General features: G+C 37.1%; 3 protein-coding genes across 8 annotated transcripts; 1 reads left to right on the top strand and 2 right to left on the bottom strand.

Moving 5' to 3' along the window:
* The first annotated feature begins 601 nt into the window (after positions 1-601).
* LOC113062348 (26S proteasome non-ATPase regulatory subunit 4-like) lies at positions 602-4,815 on the top strand. Of its 3 annotated transcripts, XM_026232148.1 has the most exons (10): positions 602-752; positions 1,360-1,500; positions 2,216-2,330; positions 2,447-2,533; positions 2,644-2,712; positions 2,804-3,019; positions 3,301-3,409; positions 3,810-3,941; positions 4,034-4,086; positions 4,337-4,815. In XM_026232148.1, exons 1-10 carry the CDS (start codon positions 727-729, stop codon positions 4,505-4,507), a joined length of 1,119 nt encoding a protein of 372 aa, XP_026087933.1. In that variant the 5' UTR covers positions 602-726; the 3' UTR covers positions 4,508-4,815. The 3 variants fall into 3 exon arrangements, with proteins under 3 accessions (XP_026087933.1, XP_026087934.1, XP_026087935.1); XM_026232149.1 differs by lacking the exon at positions 2,447-2,533; XM_026232150.1 differs by lacking the exon at positions 1,360-1,500 and having other exon boundaries at positions 695-752.
* Positions 4,816-4,895: 80 nt separating this feature from the next.
* LOC113062346 (zinc finger protein 585A-like) lies at positions 4,896-15,633 on the bottom strand. Of its 4 annotated transcripts, none has more exons than XM_026232140.1 (5): positions 15,207-15,633; positions 14,443-14,571; positions 13,995-14,281; positions 13,611-13,919; positions 4,896-13,498 (listed from the first exon to the last, which is right to left on the bottom strand). In XM_026232140.1, the coding sequence occupies exon 5, from the start codon at positions 8,306-8,308 to the stop codon at positions 5,531-5,533; it is 2,778 nt and encodes a 925-aa protein (XP_026087925.1). In that variant the 5' UTR covers positions 8,309-13,498; positions 13,611-13,919; positions 13,995-14,281; positions 14,443-14,571; positions 15,207-15,633; the 3' UTR covers positions 4,896-5,530. The 4 variants fall into 2 exon arrangements, with proteins under 4 accessions (XP_026087925.1, XP_026087927.1, XP_026087928.1 ...); XM_026232141.1 differs by lacking the exon at positions 14,443-14,571.
* Positions 15,634-16,326: 693 nt separating this feature from the next.
* On the bottom strand, positions 16,327-18,665 carry LOC113062350 (apolipoprotein Eb-like). Its single transcript, XM_026232152.1, has 4 exons — positions 18,511-18,665; positions 18,206-18,344; positions 17,772-18,059; positions 16,327-17,191 (listed from the first exon to the last, which is right to left on the bottom strand). Exons 1-4 carry the CDS (start codon positions 18,551-18,553, stop codon positions 16,864-16,866), a joined length of 798 nt encoding a protein of 265 aa, XP_026087937.1. The 5' UTR covers positions 18,554-18,665; the 3' UTR covers positions 16,327-16,863.
* Positions 18,666-19,777: the final 1,112 nt, after the last annotated feature.

Here is a 19,777-nt window from a genome sequence, read left to right as displayed (position 1 = left end):
GTCCTATTATTCTATTATACAAAGTCTTCATTTTGTTTTGGGTGTGAACTATAACAGGCTCTCATCCTAGGTTCGAAAAACACATTTTTACATATTTTACATTATTACAATACAACAGCTCTCTCCTCAGTCTGGTTCGAATAGTTCCTTTATCAAATGAAGGCCCGCCTTCTGAAATACAAACTGTGCTGTGATTGGTTAGCAGGGCTGGGCCAGTGTGTTGTGATTGGCACCACAGGCTCCTGGTTGGGAAATGTTATGGCCATAGCCCTCTTCGAGCCTCAGTGTAAATATTGCGTCAAAATCAAATAGATTTTTGTTTGTTTTAAACCCCAATGATTGTACTTATATGTATTATAAAGCAGTGACACTGTCAATACGTTTTTATGCGATGCAGATTAAAGTGGATTCATAAATTATTTAACGCAAAACACACCTGATGCGGATTCTTTGCTCTTCATTTTCTACAAGCAGAGTTGACAAACCCTGTTGAATCTCCTTGTAATTTGTTAAATAAGGTACACCGCAGTCTCCTGCCGACTAAACTGACTTGAACTGACTTGATTTCTCACTCAGGAGGCGCTGCAATTTATTTCTTCACCGTGTCCTGTTTCAGAAGCGTCACGGAACTGTCAGCCAATCAGCTTTGCTGTTACAAATCTCGTCATTGTTCTACATCTGTAAGCCAATCAGCGACGCTCGGACTTTGGGAAACGGACTTCCAAGATGGTGCTCGAAAGTACTATGGTCTGGTAAGAAATAAACAAACGCTTTGTTGTAGATACAATTGCTCTTATTACATAGTTAATACTCCTCAGACTTATTATAAATACATAGGGTTTTCCTTATGACACACTTTTGAGCCCTTAGTTAAGAAAAAGAGAATTCAATAGTGGGTTTCTATTTAGAATGACATTCTCCTGAGTCATTATTCAGCACCTAACATTTGCTCTGCAATAAAGAAACAGACCACTAACACAAAAACACATGTATGACCCATAAACTATGATAATTTATTAGTGAACTCCGTCTGATAGCGTCTTATTTATTCTTCTAGAATTGTCATAAAGCGATACTGGTTGTGTCTCGGACCGTTTAGCGTGTAGTGAGATGAATTGTTGATATAACGCTCTCAAAAGATGTCTAATGTTAGCTTGATCACAGATATTATTCTTCACTGCTGGGATCCAATTTACTTACTTTGGATGCTATGTAAAATAAAAATAGGACCACCAAGTGCCAGTTTTTGATTTTTTTTTTATCGCTTGCAAATGTCAGTAATCAGTTTATGCTCTCATACTTGTATTATAAGTTATAAGTTGGATGAAAATAGCTGATTGTCTTCATATGTTTTCACAGTGTAGATAACAGTGAATACATGAGGAATGGCGATTTCCTGCCCACTAGATTACAGGCTCAACAGGATGCTGTCAACATTGTCTGTCACACAAAGACCCGTAGTAACCCAGAGAACAACGTGGGCCTAATCACAATGGCAAAGTAAGTGTGTCAGTGCTGTATTTTATTTAATATATATATATATATATATATATATATATATATATATATATATATATATATATATGATCTGTCAGTAGTGCTGTTTACATGTAACAGGGTTCGTACAAGGTGCTTAAAGTGCTTGAAGTACTTGAATTTGACTTTTTTAAATTTAAGTCCTGGAAAACCCTTGAAAACAGTCATATTAATGACGAGGTAATTGATAAGTGCTTGAATTATTTAAAGGCAATATTTATGAATTTACAAAGCAATTTTGAAGTGTATATTTTTTTTCTATAAAACAAAATTAACGCTCAAAATTAACGCCTCAGCCCATCCCCCTCATTCTACCCGCCTTATACGTTAACTCGCTCATTCTGTCATCACTTACCTGGAGCACATTTACGAAATGGTAAAGAGTAAGACGAATAAATGCCGGGGAACATGACATGACTTTCATGTTCTCATACTTAGAGTTGCCACAGTCATTGAATACTTTAATGTGCTGTACCTTATTTGTACCATCTTGTTTAATTTTTATTCATCTATTTTCCTTTTTTAGAATTTAAAGTAAATAAAGTATATGTTTGATAAGTGAGACCTCTGATTGTAGTCCTTGAAAATCCCCCAAATAGTGCTTGAAAAGTCCTGGAAATTCATTATACAGTATCTGTACGAACCCTGATGTAATAACAATTCTTTTGGTTCGCTTCAGTAATTGTGAAGTCCTAACCACTTTAACATCAGACACCGGCCGCATTCTCTCAAAACTCCATGCGATTCAGCCACTTGGAATAATCTCATTCTGCACCAGCATACGAGTGGCACACGTATGTATTCATAGATGCTTATAGTGATAGTTCTCTCAAAAATTAAATAAGTTTTGGGCAGTTATCTTTTTAAAAGAGTGAAAGTAGTATTTTAATTTGTGTATATCCGCATCTAGTTGGCACTTAAGCATAGACAAGGCAAGAACCACAAGATGAGGATTATTGCTTTTGTGGGAAGCCCAGTAGAGGACAACGAAAAAGATGTATGTTTTTTGTTGTTTATTAATGAATGACAAAATGCTTTTCATCTTTCATTGTTGGTCAAAGGGAATATTTTGTGTAATACAAATTTTTTTCACTAAATACTTTTAAGCTGGTGAAGTTGGCGAAGCGATTGAAAAAAGAAAAGGTCAATGTTGATGTAATAAATTTTGGAGAAGAGGTAACTGGCACCTTTCTTTTGATCACTTTAAAATCTTTCCGATTTTCTTGTTTTGATTTTTCATTTGATCTCTTTCAATCAATCTGTTCAGGAGGTGAACACAGAGAAACTAACTGCATTTGTGAACACTCTGAATGGAAAGGAGGGCACAGGTTCTCATCTGGTCACGGTGCCCCCTGGGCCCAGCCTGGCTGATGCCCTGCTGTCTTCTCCCATCCTGGTTGGTGAGGGTGGTTCCATGATGGGCCTGGGGGCAAGTGACTTTGAGTTTGGAGTGGATCCCAGTGCGGACCCAGAACTGGCCCTGGTAAGATACAAATGAAACTCTTGTATAACTGAACTGAAGAATGAATCCATAGCATTACAGGTGAAATGTATCTGTTATTTAAAAGTGAAACTTCTTATACATATGTGTATTATGCAGAAAAACCTATGAGTAAAACATTTATAGGTTAATTCCCTCAAAGTGTGAACACTGAAGCTCTGTGATGCTTTAACTTTTTTTTACATTTTTAGTTCAGTCTCACTTGATCAATTCTTATGAAATTGAAAGGGAAGACATTTATTTAAGTTGCTCTTGATCCACAGGCTCTGCGTGTGTCTATGGAGGAACAAAGGCAGAGGCAGGAAGAGGAGGCTCGTAGGGTGGCTGCCCAATCAGCAGCTGAGGCTGGCAATCCCACTTCAACCGCTGACGGTAATGATGGATGTGCTTAAATGTTTAAATAGTAAGGGGTGGTGGGCATAGTGGCTCTGGGCTAGAACTGGGCAGATTGCAGGTTTCAAAATGTACCAAAGCCCCTGCTGGTAGATGCTGGTACTACACCATCAGACAGCAACAAGCATCTTTCACCTTTGTAGCCTTTCATGGTGACTTCAACATGGTCCTAATTCTTAATAACATTTTCAGTTATTGATTCATTTCGTGCAGCCTGTTCATTTTTCAAGTAGTAAAATTGCACTGATGCTTGCTTTTTTTTGGATTTTCAATTAGATTTTCAGTCTTCATCTCCATATTTGGATTCTTAACATTATAGTTGATTCCCATTGCAAGACAGAGCCCTGATTTTCTGTGCAACTTTTCTTCTTCCCTTCAGAATCAGAGGAAGCTCTTCTGAAGATGTCTACCTCTCAGCCTCAGATTGGTGTCGCAGCAGTGCCGGACTTCAGCAGCATGTCAGAGGAGGAGCAGATAGCCTATGCCATGCAGATGTCCCTGGCAGGTGGAGGTTTGTACCTCCCTCTCATACCTTCTTAGTCTTAGAATATGCTCTGTACTTGACACAGAATGCGATATTGACCATTATCCCTTTTGTGTCAGAATTTGGAGAATCAATGGATACAGGAGCTCCAATGGACACTGGGGAATCTAAGGTAATTTAAAATATTGTCTGTTGGGCTTCAACACTTTAAAATTTGTTTGTATTCTGTACGTTTCAAATTGCTGAGCAGGAAATGTTTTTTTCTTTTCTATATATATATATATATATATATATATATATATATATATATATATATATATATATATATATACACACACCCTCATGTCTTTTCCTTGTGGCAGAACACCTTATACTCCCTGATGACATGTCTTTTCTCTTGGACTTTTTAACTGATTCTACAGGAAGAGGATGATTATGATGTAATGCAGGACCCAGAATTCCTCCAAAGTGTCCTGGAGAATCTACCTGGTGTTGATCCCAACAATGAGGCCATCCGCAATGCCATGGGCTCCATATCATCTCAGAGTGGTAACAAACAAGAGCGGAAAAAAGATGATGAGAAGAAGAAATAAATTCAGGTGTTCTGTGACCGATTGTGATTGAAGACATGGGAAGTGAGTTCCTTCAAAAAGTGGCCATCAAAAGTCTTTATAAAAGCAATTTTAAATGCATATGGAGTTGCTGAGACATTCACTACCAAATTACAGCAATGTTGTGTGGTACCTCAGAAATTCACACATAGCTTGCTTTTTATAGATCTTTCCCCCCTTTTGCTATATGCATAACTGATTAAGTATTTGATAAACCCATGCAAAATATGTAATTTGAATGGTTTCTGCTCTTTTTCCTATTGCTATTAAAACATAACATCTGATCAGAAGCCTTGCAGTTTTATTTTGCTTAGAAACATGTTTTACCCTGGCCTGTCAGGAAGGATCTTTGACAATATAATGAAAAATGACACGACAAGTAGTATGTTTTAATTTAAAAAAAAAACTCAATCCACTTAAAAGCATAGAATCTTTTGGATCTTTTCAAAGCCATTATTTTCTAGAAATATTCTAATGTTCTCAAGATTACAAATTTTTACAATATACAGTATATTTTTGTCCCATCCAGACATTCATATATGAATGTTCAAGGTTAATCTACATTTAAACACCTCTCAATTTAACAAAATTGAATTTAAAAGGTGTTGAAAATGTAACTATAAGGTTTTTTTCCTTACAAAGGAAGGATTAGGTGGTTGTGGAGTTATACAGGATTATGTATATCTATTTACAGAACCAAAACTATCACTGAAGGCACAAAAGGAGATAATGAATGGCAGTACAGAGAAAAGGCATAGTGAAATGACCCCAGTATACAGTATCTAGGAGTGGTTGAAGGAAGAGTCACAGTAATGCTAATTTTCCCACTTTTGTTCAAGATGTAAAAAAAAAAATATGTAGTTACGGTAAACATTCTGCTAATATTTGCTTTAAAATATGGAACTGTAAAACAGATGTGTCATCATCAACACATATTTGTTTCAAAACATTATTTTTAAAGCATAAAATATGTGGGAAAATTTTACCTTCAAGCATTATCAATTATCAGTTTACTTGCACATATTCATCTCCCATTGCATGAAGAATGTAATGTTCATAAAGGCCTAACACACTGGTTAGTTTTTCAGTACAGTCTGCACATTCAAAACTCTTCAAATCTTCTTGAGGAGTTGTTTCTACGTCCATGTCAACACCTGTCTCCACAAATGAAGAGCTTCTCTGATACTTGTGGCTGTAATTCTGTTGACCATTTGCCATCATCTCTATGCTTTCACTTGAATTTAGGTTGGTGGTCTCCTGATCTAAAGTGGCCTGAGGTAGGTGTGTGCTGTCAGACTGATGAGAAGTGATTTCACTGTTTGGAAGCTCATGACCAGGATTCTGAGAGTCTGAGACCTCCTCCTCTGGTTCATCAGGGTCCAAATTAATGACCGGAAGCTGCACTCTACGACTAGGGGGCACATAGAGTCTGTCAGGATGGGAATAAACATACAGGCTGTCATCACTGGGTATGCCATCAAGTTTGTGTTTTGATATATGATTCCTGTGAGTGGAAGGTGTGTCATTAAGACAAGTATCAAACAATTTTGAGGCAGGTATTACTGCTGGACGGATGTGAGTCTTTGCTTCTCTAGAATGACGAATCTGATGAGCATAGAGCAACTCTCCAGTTGAAAAGCTAGCTTTACACCTTTTGCATTTGTGAGGAAAATCAAGTGGCTTTGATGGAATGCCAGGGAGGGCCAGTCCATGGTATGTGGTGTGTGTTTTCAAGTGTTCCTTTAAGACTCTATTATTTGTGAATGAGAGATTGCAAAGAAGACAAACGTTAGAGGTAGCGCCATTATGCAGAAGACTGTGCTTGATAAGGTTTCTTAAACTACTGAAAGTCTTAGAACAGACATCACATTTCAGACTTTTACAAAGTTTATGAGACTCACATTGGTGAGCATGTAAGCTTGCCTCCTGAATGAAGGTTTTGGGACAGAGGGGACAAGCATATGGTCTCTGCCCTGCATGATCAATCATATGCTCTCTAAAAGAGCTAAAGAAACGAAATTGCAGATTGCACTGCATACAGGAGTAACAATGGCTTTTAAGGTGATGATGGGGCTGATGTAGCCATAATTTACTCAACCTTTCAAAGAACTGTCCACAATGTGGAGCATGTGTTTGCAGATGAGCACTGAAAGTCCTGTACCTCTCGAATCGCTGACCACAATGTGAACACTCAAATTTCCAAAGACTCTGAGTGATTTCAATGCATCCTAGAGAGCTACTTGAGGATGTACAGTTAACATTAGGAAGAGCACGTGATTGGGCATTTGGGAGCTTAATGGGTGAATGGGCAGAATACGTTTTAGGAAGTTTTGAAAGATCTGCATCTCTTGTTTGTGTAGGTTCCACATCCACCAATTGAGGCAGTTGCGGGAGCTGTTCTGAACTGGTTGTCATTTGGGAATCCATCTGACATCCTGTACTTTTTAGACTCTGAGATGAGGTCCACTTTAGAGGGTAGGTTTGGGTAACACCTTGCTTGATTTCGGTAAGTGATGCACTACAAATCTTCTCCTCCCCACTTGACTGGCAACAAACCTCACAATGAACATTCATATCCGAATCCTTCTCATAACACTGTCCACAGGAAAAACAAATGCATGGGGGAGAGCTGGTGTGTGTTTGAAGGTGAAGAGTGTATTGGCACCACTTCCTGAAAAGTTGTTTGCATATTTGGCACTTGAAGAATACTGGTGTGTTTACTTGACCATCAACTCCTTGACTTACAATGAAGCCCTTAATGTTATTGCTTGCCCAGTAATCTCTCCTTGCAATGCATGTTTTGGATGCTTGATGCATCCTAAGTGCCGACAGGGCACTGAAACCAAGACCGCAGTGAAAGCAGGAGAAAGGTGTCTCACCCGCATGGTCTTGAGAATGCTTTTTTAGGGCTTTTAGTTGGTTAAAGCCTTTACCACAAATCGAGCAAGCATATGGTTTAACAGGCCAGTGAGTTTTTTCATGAGCTATGAGGCTTGACTGTTTCCAAAATATCTTCCCACAATCTTTACAAGTCAAAGACTTCTCCACTTCATGCGTTTGTATGTGATTCTGCAATTTGACATGGTTTGCAAAGCTTTTCTTGTATACAAGGCACCCATAATTGTTTGGGGTCTCTGAAGACCGATTTGATGAAATATTTATCTTGTTTTTTACGTGCTTATTTGGTTCACTTTTTGCTTTTGATTCCTGCATGTGGACTTTAAAATGACATAGCAAATCAACTTTCTTTAAAAACCTTTGGCTACAGCAAGGACAAGGAAAATAAGTATCCTGTTTATGTACGTTACAGTGGGACTTTAGTTTAGATAGTTGAGCAAACGTTTTTCCACAAATCTTGCATTTGTAGGGTTTGTCACCCCTATGTATGCGTCGATGAATGGTGTATGTTGTAATGTGCCGAAAGGAAACACCACAGTATTTGCATGTGAGAGGTTTTTTCACTATTTCTTCAGGCTTGGATCCTATTGTCCTGTTATTAGACACTCTGTTCGGCATGACAACACAGTGTTCACTATTCTGTGTGAGACCATCCACTTTCCATTCAGTAGAAGGTTGAAGTGCATTTTCTGACTCAGTTGAGTTATCAAGTACTTTTTCCCCTGATGTTTCCACACTTAATCGATCTGCTTCATCAGTACATTTCAGCTCAATGTTTGGTTTAATATTTGTATCCAGAATTTTTTTTTCTGAATTCTCCTGGACCGCATTACTAGACATTAAATTACAAATTCCTATTGAGACTATATCAGTATAAGATTGCATGGAAACTTCAAATGAATCTTTTCCACTCGGCTCAGCACTTTGTTCTTCCACTTTGTACTTCTTTGACTTCTTTCACTAAACTGGAGGGCAGGTCAGTTTGAGAACTGCATAGGAGATCTGTTTTTGCTGTTATCTTGCAGGTCTTTGCAGTTATTGATGGTATAATTTCAACACTGTCTAACTTGGTTTTCTCATTATCATTTTTCTCTGGTGTGACTATATTATTTTGGTCCTCAGTAGAGCATTTACTGGTTATATTGAACTTTGTCAATAAACCTTTGCCTGGTCTCTTCCGACCACGTTTTCTTCCTTTCATTACTTTAATTGTTGCCTTATTCTCAATCTTTCTATCAGCTGGCACATTACCATCTTTTATAGATGTTTTTTCACAGAGTTTCTGTTTCTTCACTGTCTCAGGCATAGGCAAAGATTTTTTCCCTTCTTCGTTAAAAACTTCTGTGGAGTTATGCGAGAGGGAAGTTATGTCTCCTTTTTGAAAACCTTTGACTGATGTCTTGAGATGTTCTGCTACATACTCTTAAGCTTGATAACTTTGGGTTTCTAATTGGTCTTTTAAGGTTCTTCCCTTTTTTGCGCCCAGCTGTAGTGATGCTGTTTGACAAGAGATCCAGGGACTCCGGGGGATCAGTCCCTAATTGTTTGGTAACAATTACATTTTTATCCATGTTTTGCTTTACTGGACTTGCAGCTGCTTTGACTGTATTTTCTATGCTGTCTTGACATGGAGTGAGATATGAGATATGGACAGATGGAGAGGTGTTATCTTCTAAATGTGCTACAAATAATTTATGTTTCTTGCTTTTACTTGAAGGGGGTCTTCCTCGTCTTCGTGGCTTTTTCTCAACAGTGTATTGATCTTCACAATCAGCAGTTTGCATGGAACCGGAAAGAGTCTCTCCAAGTGTTGTTTGACACTCAGTGATGTCTAAAGAGACTGTGCTCTTGTCCTGTGTTAAATTCTTAACAACTGGAACTAGGTGTATTTTTTGTGTGCGGGTTGATTTTCTTGATTTTAGTACTGGTTCTTCTGGAAAATCTGTTATCTTCTGGAAAATTTCAGAAATTTGAATTTGTGTGTTGCTTTAAAAATCAGAGACAATTCTGTTGTCATAACATATATCTTTATGTTCCTATTCTTTAATGGATTTAGTTAACAGGCATGCCACCTTCTTCTTTTTTCGTCCAGCTTTTCTACCCTTTTTCTTATAGTTTTTTGTGGTTTTGAGGTCTTTCTGATTAACCACAGCACCATCTTTTTCAGGCTGCTGTGATCCTACAGTCAGACTATCAGACAGTTTAAATAAATCTTCAGCCTGTGTAAAAGTGACCATGACACCTGCCTCATCTGATCCAGTGTTTTTCTCTTGAGACAAAGAAACACTAGCAAACCCATGTGTTTCTGCAATTTCCATCGATTTTTTGGATTTCTTAGCAACCTTCAAATGCTGGTCACAGCTGTCGGTTTCAAACTTCTCAGTGGCTACCCCTCTCACAACAGATGGCACATCGGACATCTTGTCCTCTCTATGAGCCAGCTCTAGGATATTGCTTTGTTCGTTCTCTTTTTTTGGCTCTAGCAATTGTTTCCTTTGTTTTTTTATTTGCCTTCTTAATTGAACTCTGAGGGCTTGCAATGTCTTCAGTAGTGATGGAAACCTGGTTTTCAACAGGACTTTCAGCTGTTTTGTTCACAGTGTCTGTCTTTTTGCAAGAGTCTTGGATTGCATCGTTACTATGAGATATTGGTGGAGGCAGAAGTGGTGATAGAAACATAGAATGTTCAACATGGTTCTCTGGTTGATCATTTATGTCATTCAGTGCAGATGTTCTCTTTTTCATAAATGTCATTGTCATGTCTTCTGACCTTGAATTTGCCCTTCTGTTTGAAACTGAATTTTCTTGCTGCACAGAAGACTGTTTTCTAATATCGTTGATTGTTTGGGTAATGTGTTTTTTGTGTTTAGTGGCCTTTTTAGACTGCCTTTTCCTCTTCACTTTTGTTATCTTTTGTTCGAGAACATCTGAATTACTCATTTCTGTGGCTGATGCAGAATCAAATGCATGGATTTCGTTTTGCATTGTTTGGTCAACTGCAGGTGTATGTATTGCTCCACGCTGAATGTCAGAAATTTTCTTCAATTTTTTTGCTGTGCTGTGAACTGAAGTTGAAAAACAATCTGTTTGTTGCAGAGTGAGGGTAGAAGCCTGCATTTCGAAAAGAGCAACTGCGTGGTCATCCTTCATTGCCTGTCTAATTGCCTTTTCCACAGTTCCACTTTTTTCTTTTAAAATCATTTGTGAACTGGTGGCTCCTATGCTTGCACCAGATTGTGATGGTACTGCATCCAGATCTTCATGCTGGTTTACACTGAGTATTTCTGCCTCATTTTTGGTTTTCGTTACAGTCTTTTTTCTTTGCTTTTTCAGTGTGCTGCTTAGTCTAAAATGTCTTGAAGAGTCAATCTTTCCAGGTAAAATAGAACTTTCTTGTGTCACAGTTGCTAATAAAGATGCTTCTTCAACTAAATTACCATTTAGGTGGTTGTTATTTGTTTTGTTTCTAGAAATTCCTTTGGCTTTTAAAGTTTCTCCTGGATTTGAAACCATAATAGATGAAAGATCTTCTGAGGGCGGTAAAGTGATATCGTCCTGTTGGCTAGCAGTGGATGTTTGTACCTCTATAAACTTGATGTCTGTCTTTCTCCTCTTATTTGATTTCTTTTCAGTGCTCTGTTGGCTGATACCTGAACAGTCAGTTTCTGTAGCATACACAGAATAAGCAGAGGAAAGAGTCACATGATTCACAGATTCACAGTTCTCACCGACTGTGTTATGAGAAACTTTTTTATCAAGTGTTTTTTTTGTTCCTAATCTTTTTGTAGTTGGTTGTACAATGCTGACATCAGTTTCTGAGAGTGGATTCAAAACACACATATCTGACAATTTCTTTTTCTGTGACTTTCTTGGTGTGTTGAGAATAACAGGAGACTCAACTTTGTTTCCTACATTTGAAACATAATCCGCTTGCCTGACAGAGGCTGGAGAAGAATGAGTTTCCAAAAGAGTAGTTGCATTGTTATCATTTCTAGCTGCCTTTTTCAGAGGACTTTTTGTTTTCACAATTTCTGTTTTGGAAGTCGTCATGTTTTCCATATGCTCTTGTGGGCACACATTGGGCATTTTTGCTGCTTTGTGGATATATGCTCTTTTCTTCTGCTTTGATTTATTTGGGCTGTTTGGAGGGCTTACAATGTTTGAAGATTCAGTCACAGAGGTTGAAACAGATTCAGTTTGACCCTCTAGTGAGGACTGTCTATTCTGCAGAGTAGTTGCATTCTTATTTTTTCCTTCCTCGAGTTCTGAAAATGTTGTGGGAACATCTTGATGCAGATCATCTTTGCTTTGTAGCATTTGCTTTGTAGCCTTTTTTTCTGGATTTTTGTAATTTTTCTGGACTGGACTGTAAACTAGAGATGGCATGTTGGGTTTCTGTTGGTTTATTGACTCCTTTCACTGGAGTTGTGTCACTGACCTGAAAAAGTGATGTTGTACTTTCCTCTGGGGACAAGATTGTGCTTTGAGACAAACTAAGGGTAGCAGAGCTTTTTGCCTTTAACCTTGTTTTTTTCTTCAGTTTCTTTCTAGAAATAGCCTTTCTGTTGATCCTAGAGTTTGATGGTACTTCTTCCTGTGAGGCTTCAGGGCAGCTATGATCTGGTTTTTGTGGGGTCTCTGCTGTGGCTGTCATTCTGCATTTTTTCCTAAGTGCTGGTGGATTTATATCACCATTTGTAATTAAGTCCTCCTCTTTCGGTGGAGTGCTGTCATTATCAGCCAATGAAACATTTTGATTTGTTCGTATCTTCGTATCCTCGTATCTTGATATGTCTAGTTTGTCAACACTCTCTAATATTTCTGATCCAATCGGTCCACTTAATGCTTCAAGCTCAGTTTTTTTTTCTTTTTCTTGCTTTCTTATACCTTTGTGATGCTTTCTGTAGGTTATGCTGAGAGGAGCTGTCAGTCATTGATGTTGGAGAAGGTGGAGCTTCCTGAACATTCTCAGTAGACGGATGAATACTGTATTCTGAAATAATGTTGAGAAATACCTTTTCACTTCTTTCAGAGTTTTTTACATTTTCATTAGAAGGCAGAAGAACCGCTTGTTGGGGTTTGTTTCTGTTGGACGTGAATATCACATTCATTTTTAGTTCTTTCAATAAACGCAGAAGTTGAGGGAAGTGTGAGTGTTATGTTTTCTGAATTGTTCTCTTGAAAACAAAGCTCATTTAATTTACCGCTTTTGGATAGTTCAGTCTGGGCGTCTTTACATTTATAATCAGTGTAAATCATGTTGGGTAAAACAGGTAGATTCAGAACTGACTCTGATCCTGAAGAGGAGTTCTGAATTTCAGGGGCAAGTTTGGTTTTCACCTTAAGACTGAGTTTAGCATGTTTTGTGCTAATAGATGTCTCCTGAAAATCATTGGTTTCATTTTTTCCTGGCACAGATACAATGCTCTCAGAGATCCCTTCTTCTGTCGGGATCCACAGTTCTACGTTTTCACATTTAACCACAGCTGTGTTTTGACTGCCCACTGAGGCAGGAGTGGGTACAAGATCATTAACTTGCGTTTTTGGTTTACTTCCAAAGTATTTAGTGTTGGGCAGATATGCAGCATTTTGTTTTATTATTGTACTTACAGAGACATGCGGTTTGCTTGTCTTAACCCTCTCGTCTTGCACATTACGCAGTGAGAAATAATCTTGAGAATTAACTGAAGTTTTTTCATCTTTAATCTCTGCTTGGAGACTGCCCTTTTGAAGATCAGGATGATGAAGCCCATATACAGTGTAACTTTCAGGAACAGTTTCATCATTTATTTTTGCATGTTTGAAGCCAGTATTTGTACTGGCAGTTTTTCTAGGACTGACATTTTTGCACAACAGCCCACAATGTCTTGTTACCCGGAGGGTGTGATCAACAGACTGGTTGTCCAAAGGCGTACCTGGACACGGTTGACTTTTTCTAAGACTTTCTGATGAAGAAAAAGGAGTGTATGAACTCCTGGTAAATCCTGGCTCATGTTCTCCAATTCCGTTAATTCCAAGTTCCTCTTTTCCCAGAGACGATCCAACATCTAAGATGCTTGCCTCCTCATGTTTCCCCTGAAAACATTGAAATATATGACAATAAATTAATTATTTGTTCTTTGGTGGCTTAATTTACATTCTGTTTTACAAAATCTACATTCAAAAGATCTTTAAAATCAGCACCTACCATTTCCAGAACATCTTTATTTTTACTGATATCTTCTGACAACACTGAAATAAAGGAATCTGGTTCTTTTTTTACTCCTAGCCCATCCTGCTTCTCATTTAGTTTAGATCCTGCAATCTGAAGATTGACATGGTCCTGTGATTTAAAATATGCCTCAGTTTCAGGTCCTTTATATATAGGATTATTGTCCATTAGGGGGCCACATTCATCCATGGATAAAGTCTGTTCCATTTCCATTCCATTACTCGTCTCTAAAGCATCTTTAATCACTGATGTCCAGTTGCCATTTCCCTGGTCCAATTCTTGGTTCTGAGAAAAGACAAATATTAAATGACAATGGAGAAATAACATTTATTTTGCTTATGGAGTGCAGAAGTTACAAACCTTTTCATGTCTCACATATTGGGCACACCTGAGAGGAAGCACATGTGTGACACTAGTTGATGCGTCATCCAAAGGGTCTTTCAAAAAATCACTATCCACTGCAATGCCATGTTTGATGAGACAATGATTATCAGGAGAATAGGAAAATTGATCAGAGTTTGCTGACATTGCTGAAGAAGTTCCATGGTAATCTGGTAACAAAAAGCCTTAAATGCACCACTCATACAGGATGACAGTGACGTCATTTGTTCTCCAGCAGCAAAGCTGTCTCCTATCATGTCATGCCCCTAAAAATAAAGAAGGGATATTTGAGTTTAGAAGTGAGGAACTGGATGCAACCTAATATTGTTGGTATTCAGCCTTACATTTCCTATGTCACCTGCCTTTGACTGGGTTTGGAGCCAGGTACTTTATCAGAATTTACAGAAATAGACTTACTGTAACCTACCTGCTGATGTTCCCCTGCAGTATTAAAGGGAATCCTGCTGTTATGACTTCCATGTTTATTCCATGGTGGTAACTCGCCATCCATGGTACCCAAATGATTTATTTGAGTTAAAATGCTCTTATGAATTGCCTGTGAGAGTGCAAAATAGTTTAGATTAAGTTAAATTAGATAAATTCATTATTAATTAATATTGTATAATAATATACAATTATGATTCTTGTAATTATGGACTTGTTAACTGCAACTTGTATACGCTCATCTTGTATATGCTCATATTTTTTTCTAACCTAAATCAACTCAGACTAACAACTCCCTAAATGATTATTTTGTTCGCTTCAGATTTTAAAAGCACAGGGGTAGGATGAATGTTTATGAACGTTAACGTTACTTAATTACTTGCAAAAAAATGCAGGGGGAGGAATCAGTCCGAGTTTTTTGTGCACTCCACAATAATATTTTCCTCAAAAGCGTTTAACGTTACTACTAGTGCACAAATAGTATTGAAATAGTAATTCAAAGGTTTTATTTGCCTGAGTTTGTTAGTTGGTCGAACCTGAACCTTAGCTGTGTGCTAATTCGCAAACTAAACGTTACATTATTCACACAAATTTACTTGAAACACGATTAAATTGATTCCCTGGTACAGCCCAAGTCGTCATCTGCTCCATGAACACCATAAAGCAGTTCGCGTAGAGCAATTAAAAAAAAACTACAAAAAAATATCATCAAGCCTCTGGGAGAAAACAGTGGGCTCGTGCACTCACCGATGTGGGCTGCGCGCTTAATCCCTGGCTCGCGCACGGTCATTTATTATTAGCTTATACGAGTGTCCATTAATCTCAGAGCGTTGCTACTCTGTGAATATAAGTGTCGTTTCATTATTTATCATATTTAATACATCTGATTATGCTCCTCGTGGTGGTCTGTTGTGGGGTCCTGGTGTATCCAAACACAACATCCGTAATAGACCGGAAGACCGAGAGGTATGTGTGATGTGGGACACTTATCTGGATCTTATTACTGTGTTGTACGGTGAGTGCATAAAGGTTTAATATTGTTCTATTTATTGAAACCACCCACAAAATATATCGTAATGTCTTATATGGGTCACTGACAAATAAGGATGTCTGATAAAATAAAAAAGGAGAAATGTAGGTAAAAAACGTTCTAAATTGTTCAATTGTTAGAAATTAGATTTTAAATTGAAAATGCTATATGCTGGTTTGTAAAACGTTACAAAGTATCAATTTGTATTAGTATTTTTGAACAAAGCAAAGTGTATTTTCAAGAACAATAATAATGAAGTACTGAGCTCAATGGATTTACACTTTCAGAGCATAACAATGATTCTTTATTAAACGGACATATTCTCTAAATAATAAAATAGTGATGCACTATGGGTGTGGCCACACATAAAAGGAGAACTATCTTATATAGTTATGCTTTGTTTGAGTTAACAGAATAAAATGCTAAATAATATATACATTTCTTGTTTAAATATTGCAGGCCCACTTTGGCTGAATGTGTTTTTATAAAGTGGGCTCACCTTTAACCTTCAACAATTATACTCAGATTCATTAAATAAATTGACATTTACTGGTTATTTTGTATCTAACATGTATAGTTCACGTTTTTAGAAAACAGAGATGAGACTGCAGTCAGGAAATTCAAGTCAGAGATGGAAGACAGGAAAAAATAGAAAGAAAGTCAAGACATGAAGGTAAATCTGTGGAGTGAAGAAAGGATGAGAGGTGCAAAATGTAGCTGCAGAATATAAAGCTTAAATTATGAACACAATTTTAAAGTTCATTTAAAGTGTTTAGAGAACATAGACAAACAGTTTTTATTTTACATATGGTTGCTATTTTTAATGATACTCGTATATATATATATAGAGTAGAGTAATGCCCTGATTTCTGAATATTCTGATATTCAGATTCCATCAAATTTAAGGTCAACACAACATGTTCTTTCAGTTGTTTGGAATTTCACGCATGAATTGAGACAAGAACTTACACATGACTTATTTTACTCAACCAATAGGTTATATAATTTTTGATTTGTTACATTTTTGATAAATAAGGAATGGTCCACTTGACCTGAAAAGAAATTTCTGGAGTGCATGATCTCAAAATGTTTACTGGTATATAGCTTGCAAATAACACATAATGAACTGTATTCAAATTAAAATATTATAGCTGGACCATAAAGTTAACGAAATAAAGAAAAGAAAAAAAAAGAAAAACATCTAGGTATCTAAATTACACGTTTTACAAAAAGTGGCCCACTTTACCTGAATTCACACTAGTACTAATGGTATATTCCACTTTTACATTTCCAATACCTTCATTTATGTAAGCAAAGTTTAATGAAAAAGTTCATCCTCTAATTTATATGAGACCTCATCCATATACACTGGTATTACAAACCCTCCATGACTGTCTCCAGTTGCTTCTGGACCTGAGACACATAGGGCTCAAACCAATTTTGTATCTCCTCTGCCTTTTCCTGAATTGTGTTACGCATATTCTCTGTGCTCTTCTCAACTTTTTCTTTGAGGTCCTGCATTTGTGATTCCAGTTTCTCTTTAATTCCTTCACCCTGGCTTCTTAATAGATCTGCCAGAGTTGTCAGCTTCTCTTCAGCACGCTGATGCATTGAGGTGAAGTAAGGCTCGAGACGATCCTTCACATCCTCCATACTCTGAGCAGCACGAGAGCGAACCTCTTCAAAGTAGCTTGTCATTTTCCTTTAGATCAGAGAAGAGACAAAGAAATTGCTCAAAATTGATAAATATTAGATAAAGATTTTTCTTGTAACTTTATATATATATGGCCACACCATTTACTTGATCAAACATACAATAAATTAGTAACATTGTAACACTGTAAAATATTAATACATTTTAAAATAACTGTTTTCATGCATTTTGAAATGTAATTTATTAATTAAATTTAATTTATTCCTCTGAAGGCAAAGCTGAATTTTCAGCAATCGTTAATCATATATATTTTTTTGTCACAAGATCCTTAAGAACTCATTGGAATTTGCTCAAGAAACATTTCTTCTTAATATTAATTTTAAAAAGCTTTTTTTTTTCATCCTTTGATTAATAGAAGGTTCAAGAGAACAGCATTTATTTTAAATACAAATCTTTTATAACTTTTTAAATGTCTTTACTGTCACTTCAGATCAGTGTATTGCATGTAACCCCACACCACCTTTCTTTTAAATCTTACCCCAAACTTTTAAATGTTAGTATGCCTTTTATAAAGATGGAGCAAAGATAGGAAAGAGGTCATGTAATTGAGATTACTGCCGTCACTCACTTGTTGATCTCTTGGATGTCCTTGTTAAAACGTTTCCTTAGTTTTTTGGCATAGGTGTTGACCCTGTTCTTGACCTCGTCAGCGTTCTGTTCCACAACGGTTTGAAGCTCCGCTGTGTATTCACTGACACGATCCCTAGCATCCTCCATGTGTGTGCGGAGCTTACTAGCCAGCAGCTGCAGATCTTCATTGAATCTCTTGGCAGTATCCTGCGCATAAGGGCCCAGTTTGGAGTGCAGGTCATCGTTGTACATTTGCAGCTCCATCATGGTGTCACTGATCAGTGTGCTGCAAAGAAATGTATTTCAATATCATAAAGCAGCTTTTTTTGACTCTGGACTTCAATTTCTGCTCAGTCTTGTCTTTTGTGCATCTTTACAGATTCAGTTTTTCAAATATTTGCTTTGCTGCAGTGTTTTGTAGCATTTACTCACTCTAATTCTCTGCTGAGCTGGGTGGCTTTGATGTTGTCCCTCATCTCCTCAACCTTTGACACATGGTTCCAGAACTGATCCACTGCCTTTTCCCAGCGGCTTTTTGGGTCATCCTGAAGCAGGAAGCGCCCCTGGCAGCCTGCAAGTCAGAATGGAGAACAAATACTCTATAAAAGGTCAAATATTTGGTAATGTAGAGTGTTATTGTAGACATATCATCTGTACTGTCATGGTCACAAGTTTTAATAAGAATCAGACATTCAGCCTCTGTGGCAAAATCTTTTGAATTTGTGAAGATCTCTTACCTGAAATAATAGCAAGAGCAAGGATTACAGCCACAAACTTCATGATTGTTTTTGGACAGTACACCAGACAGATTTTCCAATGTGTTCTGTAACGGGAGTTTGGAAGCAGCTGGTATTTATATGACTTGGATCACAGTCATGTTGATAGCCATAATGTGACCACAGGTGAATTGGAAGCCTGTGTCCAAAGTTCTTCTCTTCAGATAGTTGATTGTAGCAGTCTTTCATTGATTCCACGTTGCACGATCAAGGTTCCAAAAAGGACAAGATGGGTTATAATTTAAAAACTGGTTTGTTGAAAATGAATGTGGCTCGTTGGTTTAGTCAGAGGTATAGTAAAAGCACAGACCCAATGTTGTATTTGGATATCAAGACATATTTTTATTGAACACAATTGAATTATGTTAATACCAAAATCGAATCATAAAAAGTGAGACAGGGAGGTTTATGTCAAACATTTTTTATATTTCATTATTATGTAAAAAGACTTATGCTACTAAAAAGCATCTGGCTTTCATGATTAAAGGATCAAAGCTTATGATTTATCTCTACGCTAGTTAGCATTTTATCACTGTACTTTACATTCACCCCATTTGGAAGGAGCACTGTAATGCTTAATATGGAGCTGTAACTTTATGTTCAGTCAGAACACTTTTGACATATGTATCCATGTTTCTTGATTTTTAAGTACATCTGTTTTAAAGATACTAATCAATTTCAGGAAAATGCCATTGTGTTCTAAACTAAAACAGGGTGAGATACGTCAACAAACTGCTATCATCTCACATAAGAGAGAATCATTTTTTGCATGAAGGCTTTGTGTAAGAGAAAAATGAAAAACCCATTTTGGCTGTACCACACATAATAAATAGGCTGTTTTGTAAAAAAACAAAAAGTGTATCTGTTAAATAGGCCTCAGTTGAAATATATATATGACAATGCATATATATGGAAAATCAGAGCCAGTCTACAGATTTTGGGCAGTCGGAGCTGACAAGAGTTCACAGAAACTATATGATGGCAACAGACTTATTTGTTTTCATTTATCATGTGTCTTTTAGCAAAAAGGCGAACGTTTATATGTAAATTTGTTGTGTATGATGCCTAGTTTTTCTCTATAACATTTACAAAGTTTGTTTTTACACCTCTGTTCCAATTTTAAGAGTCGTGAAGTGTATTCCAGCTTTAAGTAATACCAGAATTGAAGAAAAGTTCAGAAGACTCACACACATATCTGCAATCAAATCTAGCATATGACAACATCATT

Source organism: Carassius auratus, chromosome 44 (genome assembly GCF_003368295.1).
Source record: "Carassius auratus strain Wakin chromosome 44, ASM336829v1, whole genome shotgun sequence".
Classification (NCBI taxonomy): domain Eukaryota; kingdom Metazoa; phylum Chordata; class Actinopteri; order Cypriniformes; family Cyprinidae; genus Carassius; species Carassius auratus.
This window is presented reverse-complemented; position numbering and strand designations above follow the sequence as displayed.

Coding starts and splice junctions, on each gene's coding strand:
- LOC113062348 (XM_026232148.1), top strand. CDS start 727: ATGGTGCTCGAAAGTACTATGGTCTG. Junction 1,501..2,215: donor GGCCTAATCACAATGGCAAA/GTAAGTGTGTCA, acceptor GGTTCGCTTCAG/TAATTGTGAAGTCCTAACCA. Junction 3,942..4,033: donor GATGTCCCTGGCAGGTGGAG/GTTTGTACCTCC, acceptor CTTTTGTGTCAG/AATTTGGAGAATCAATGGAT.
- LOC113062346 (XM_026232140.1), bottom strand. CDS start 8,308: ATGCAATCTTATACTGATATAGTCTCAATAGGAATTTGTAATTTAATG.
- LOC113062350 (XM_026232152.1), bottom strand. CDS start 18,553: ATGAAGTTTGTGGCTGTAATCCTTGCTCTTGCTATTATTTCAG. Junction 18,060..18,205: donor CAGCTCAGCAGAGAATTAGA/GTGAGTAAATGC, acceptor ATTTCTTTGCAG/CACACTGATCAGTGACACCA. Junction 17,192..17,771: donor GACATCCAAGAGATCAACAA/GTGAGTGACGGC, acceptor TCTGATCTAAAG/GAAAATGACAAGCTACTTTG.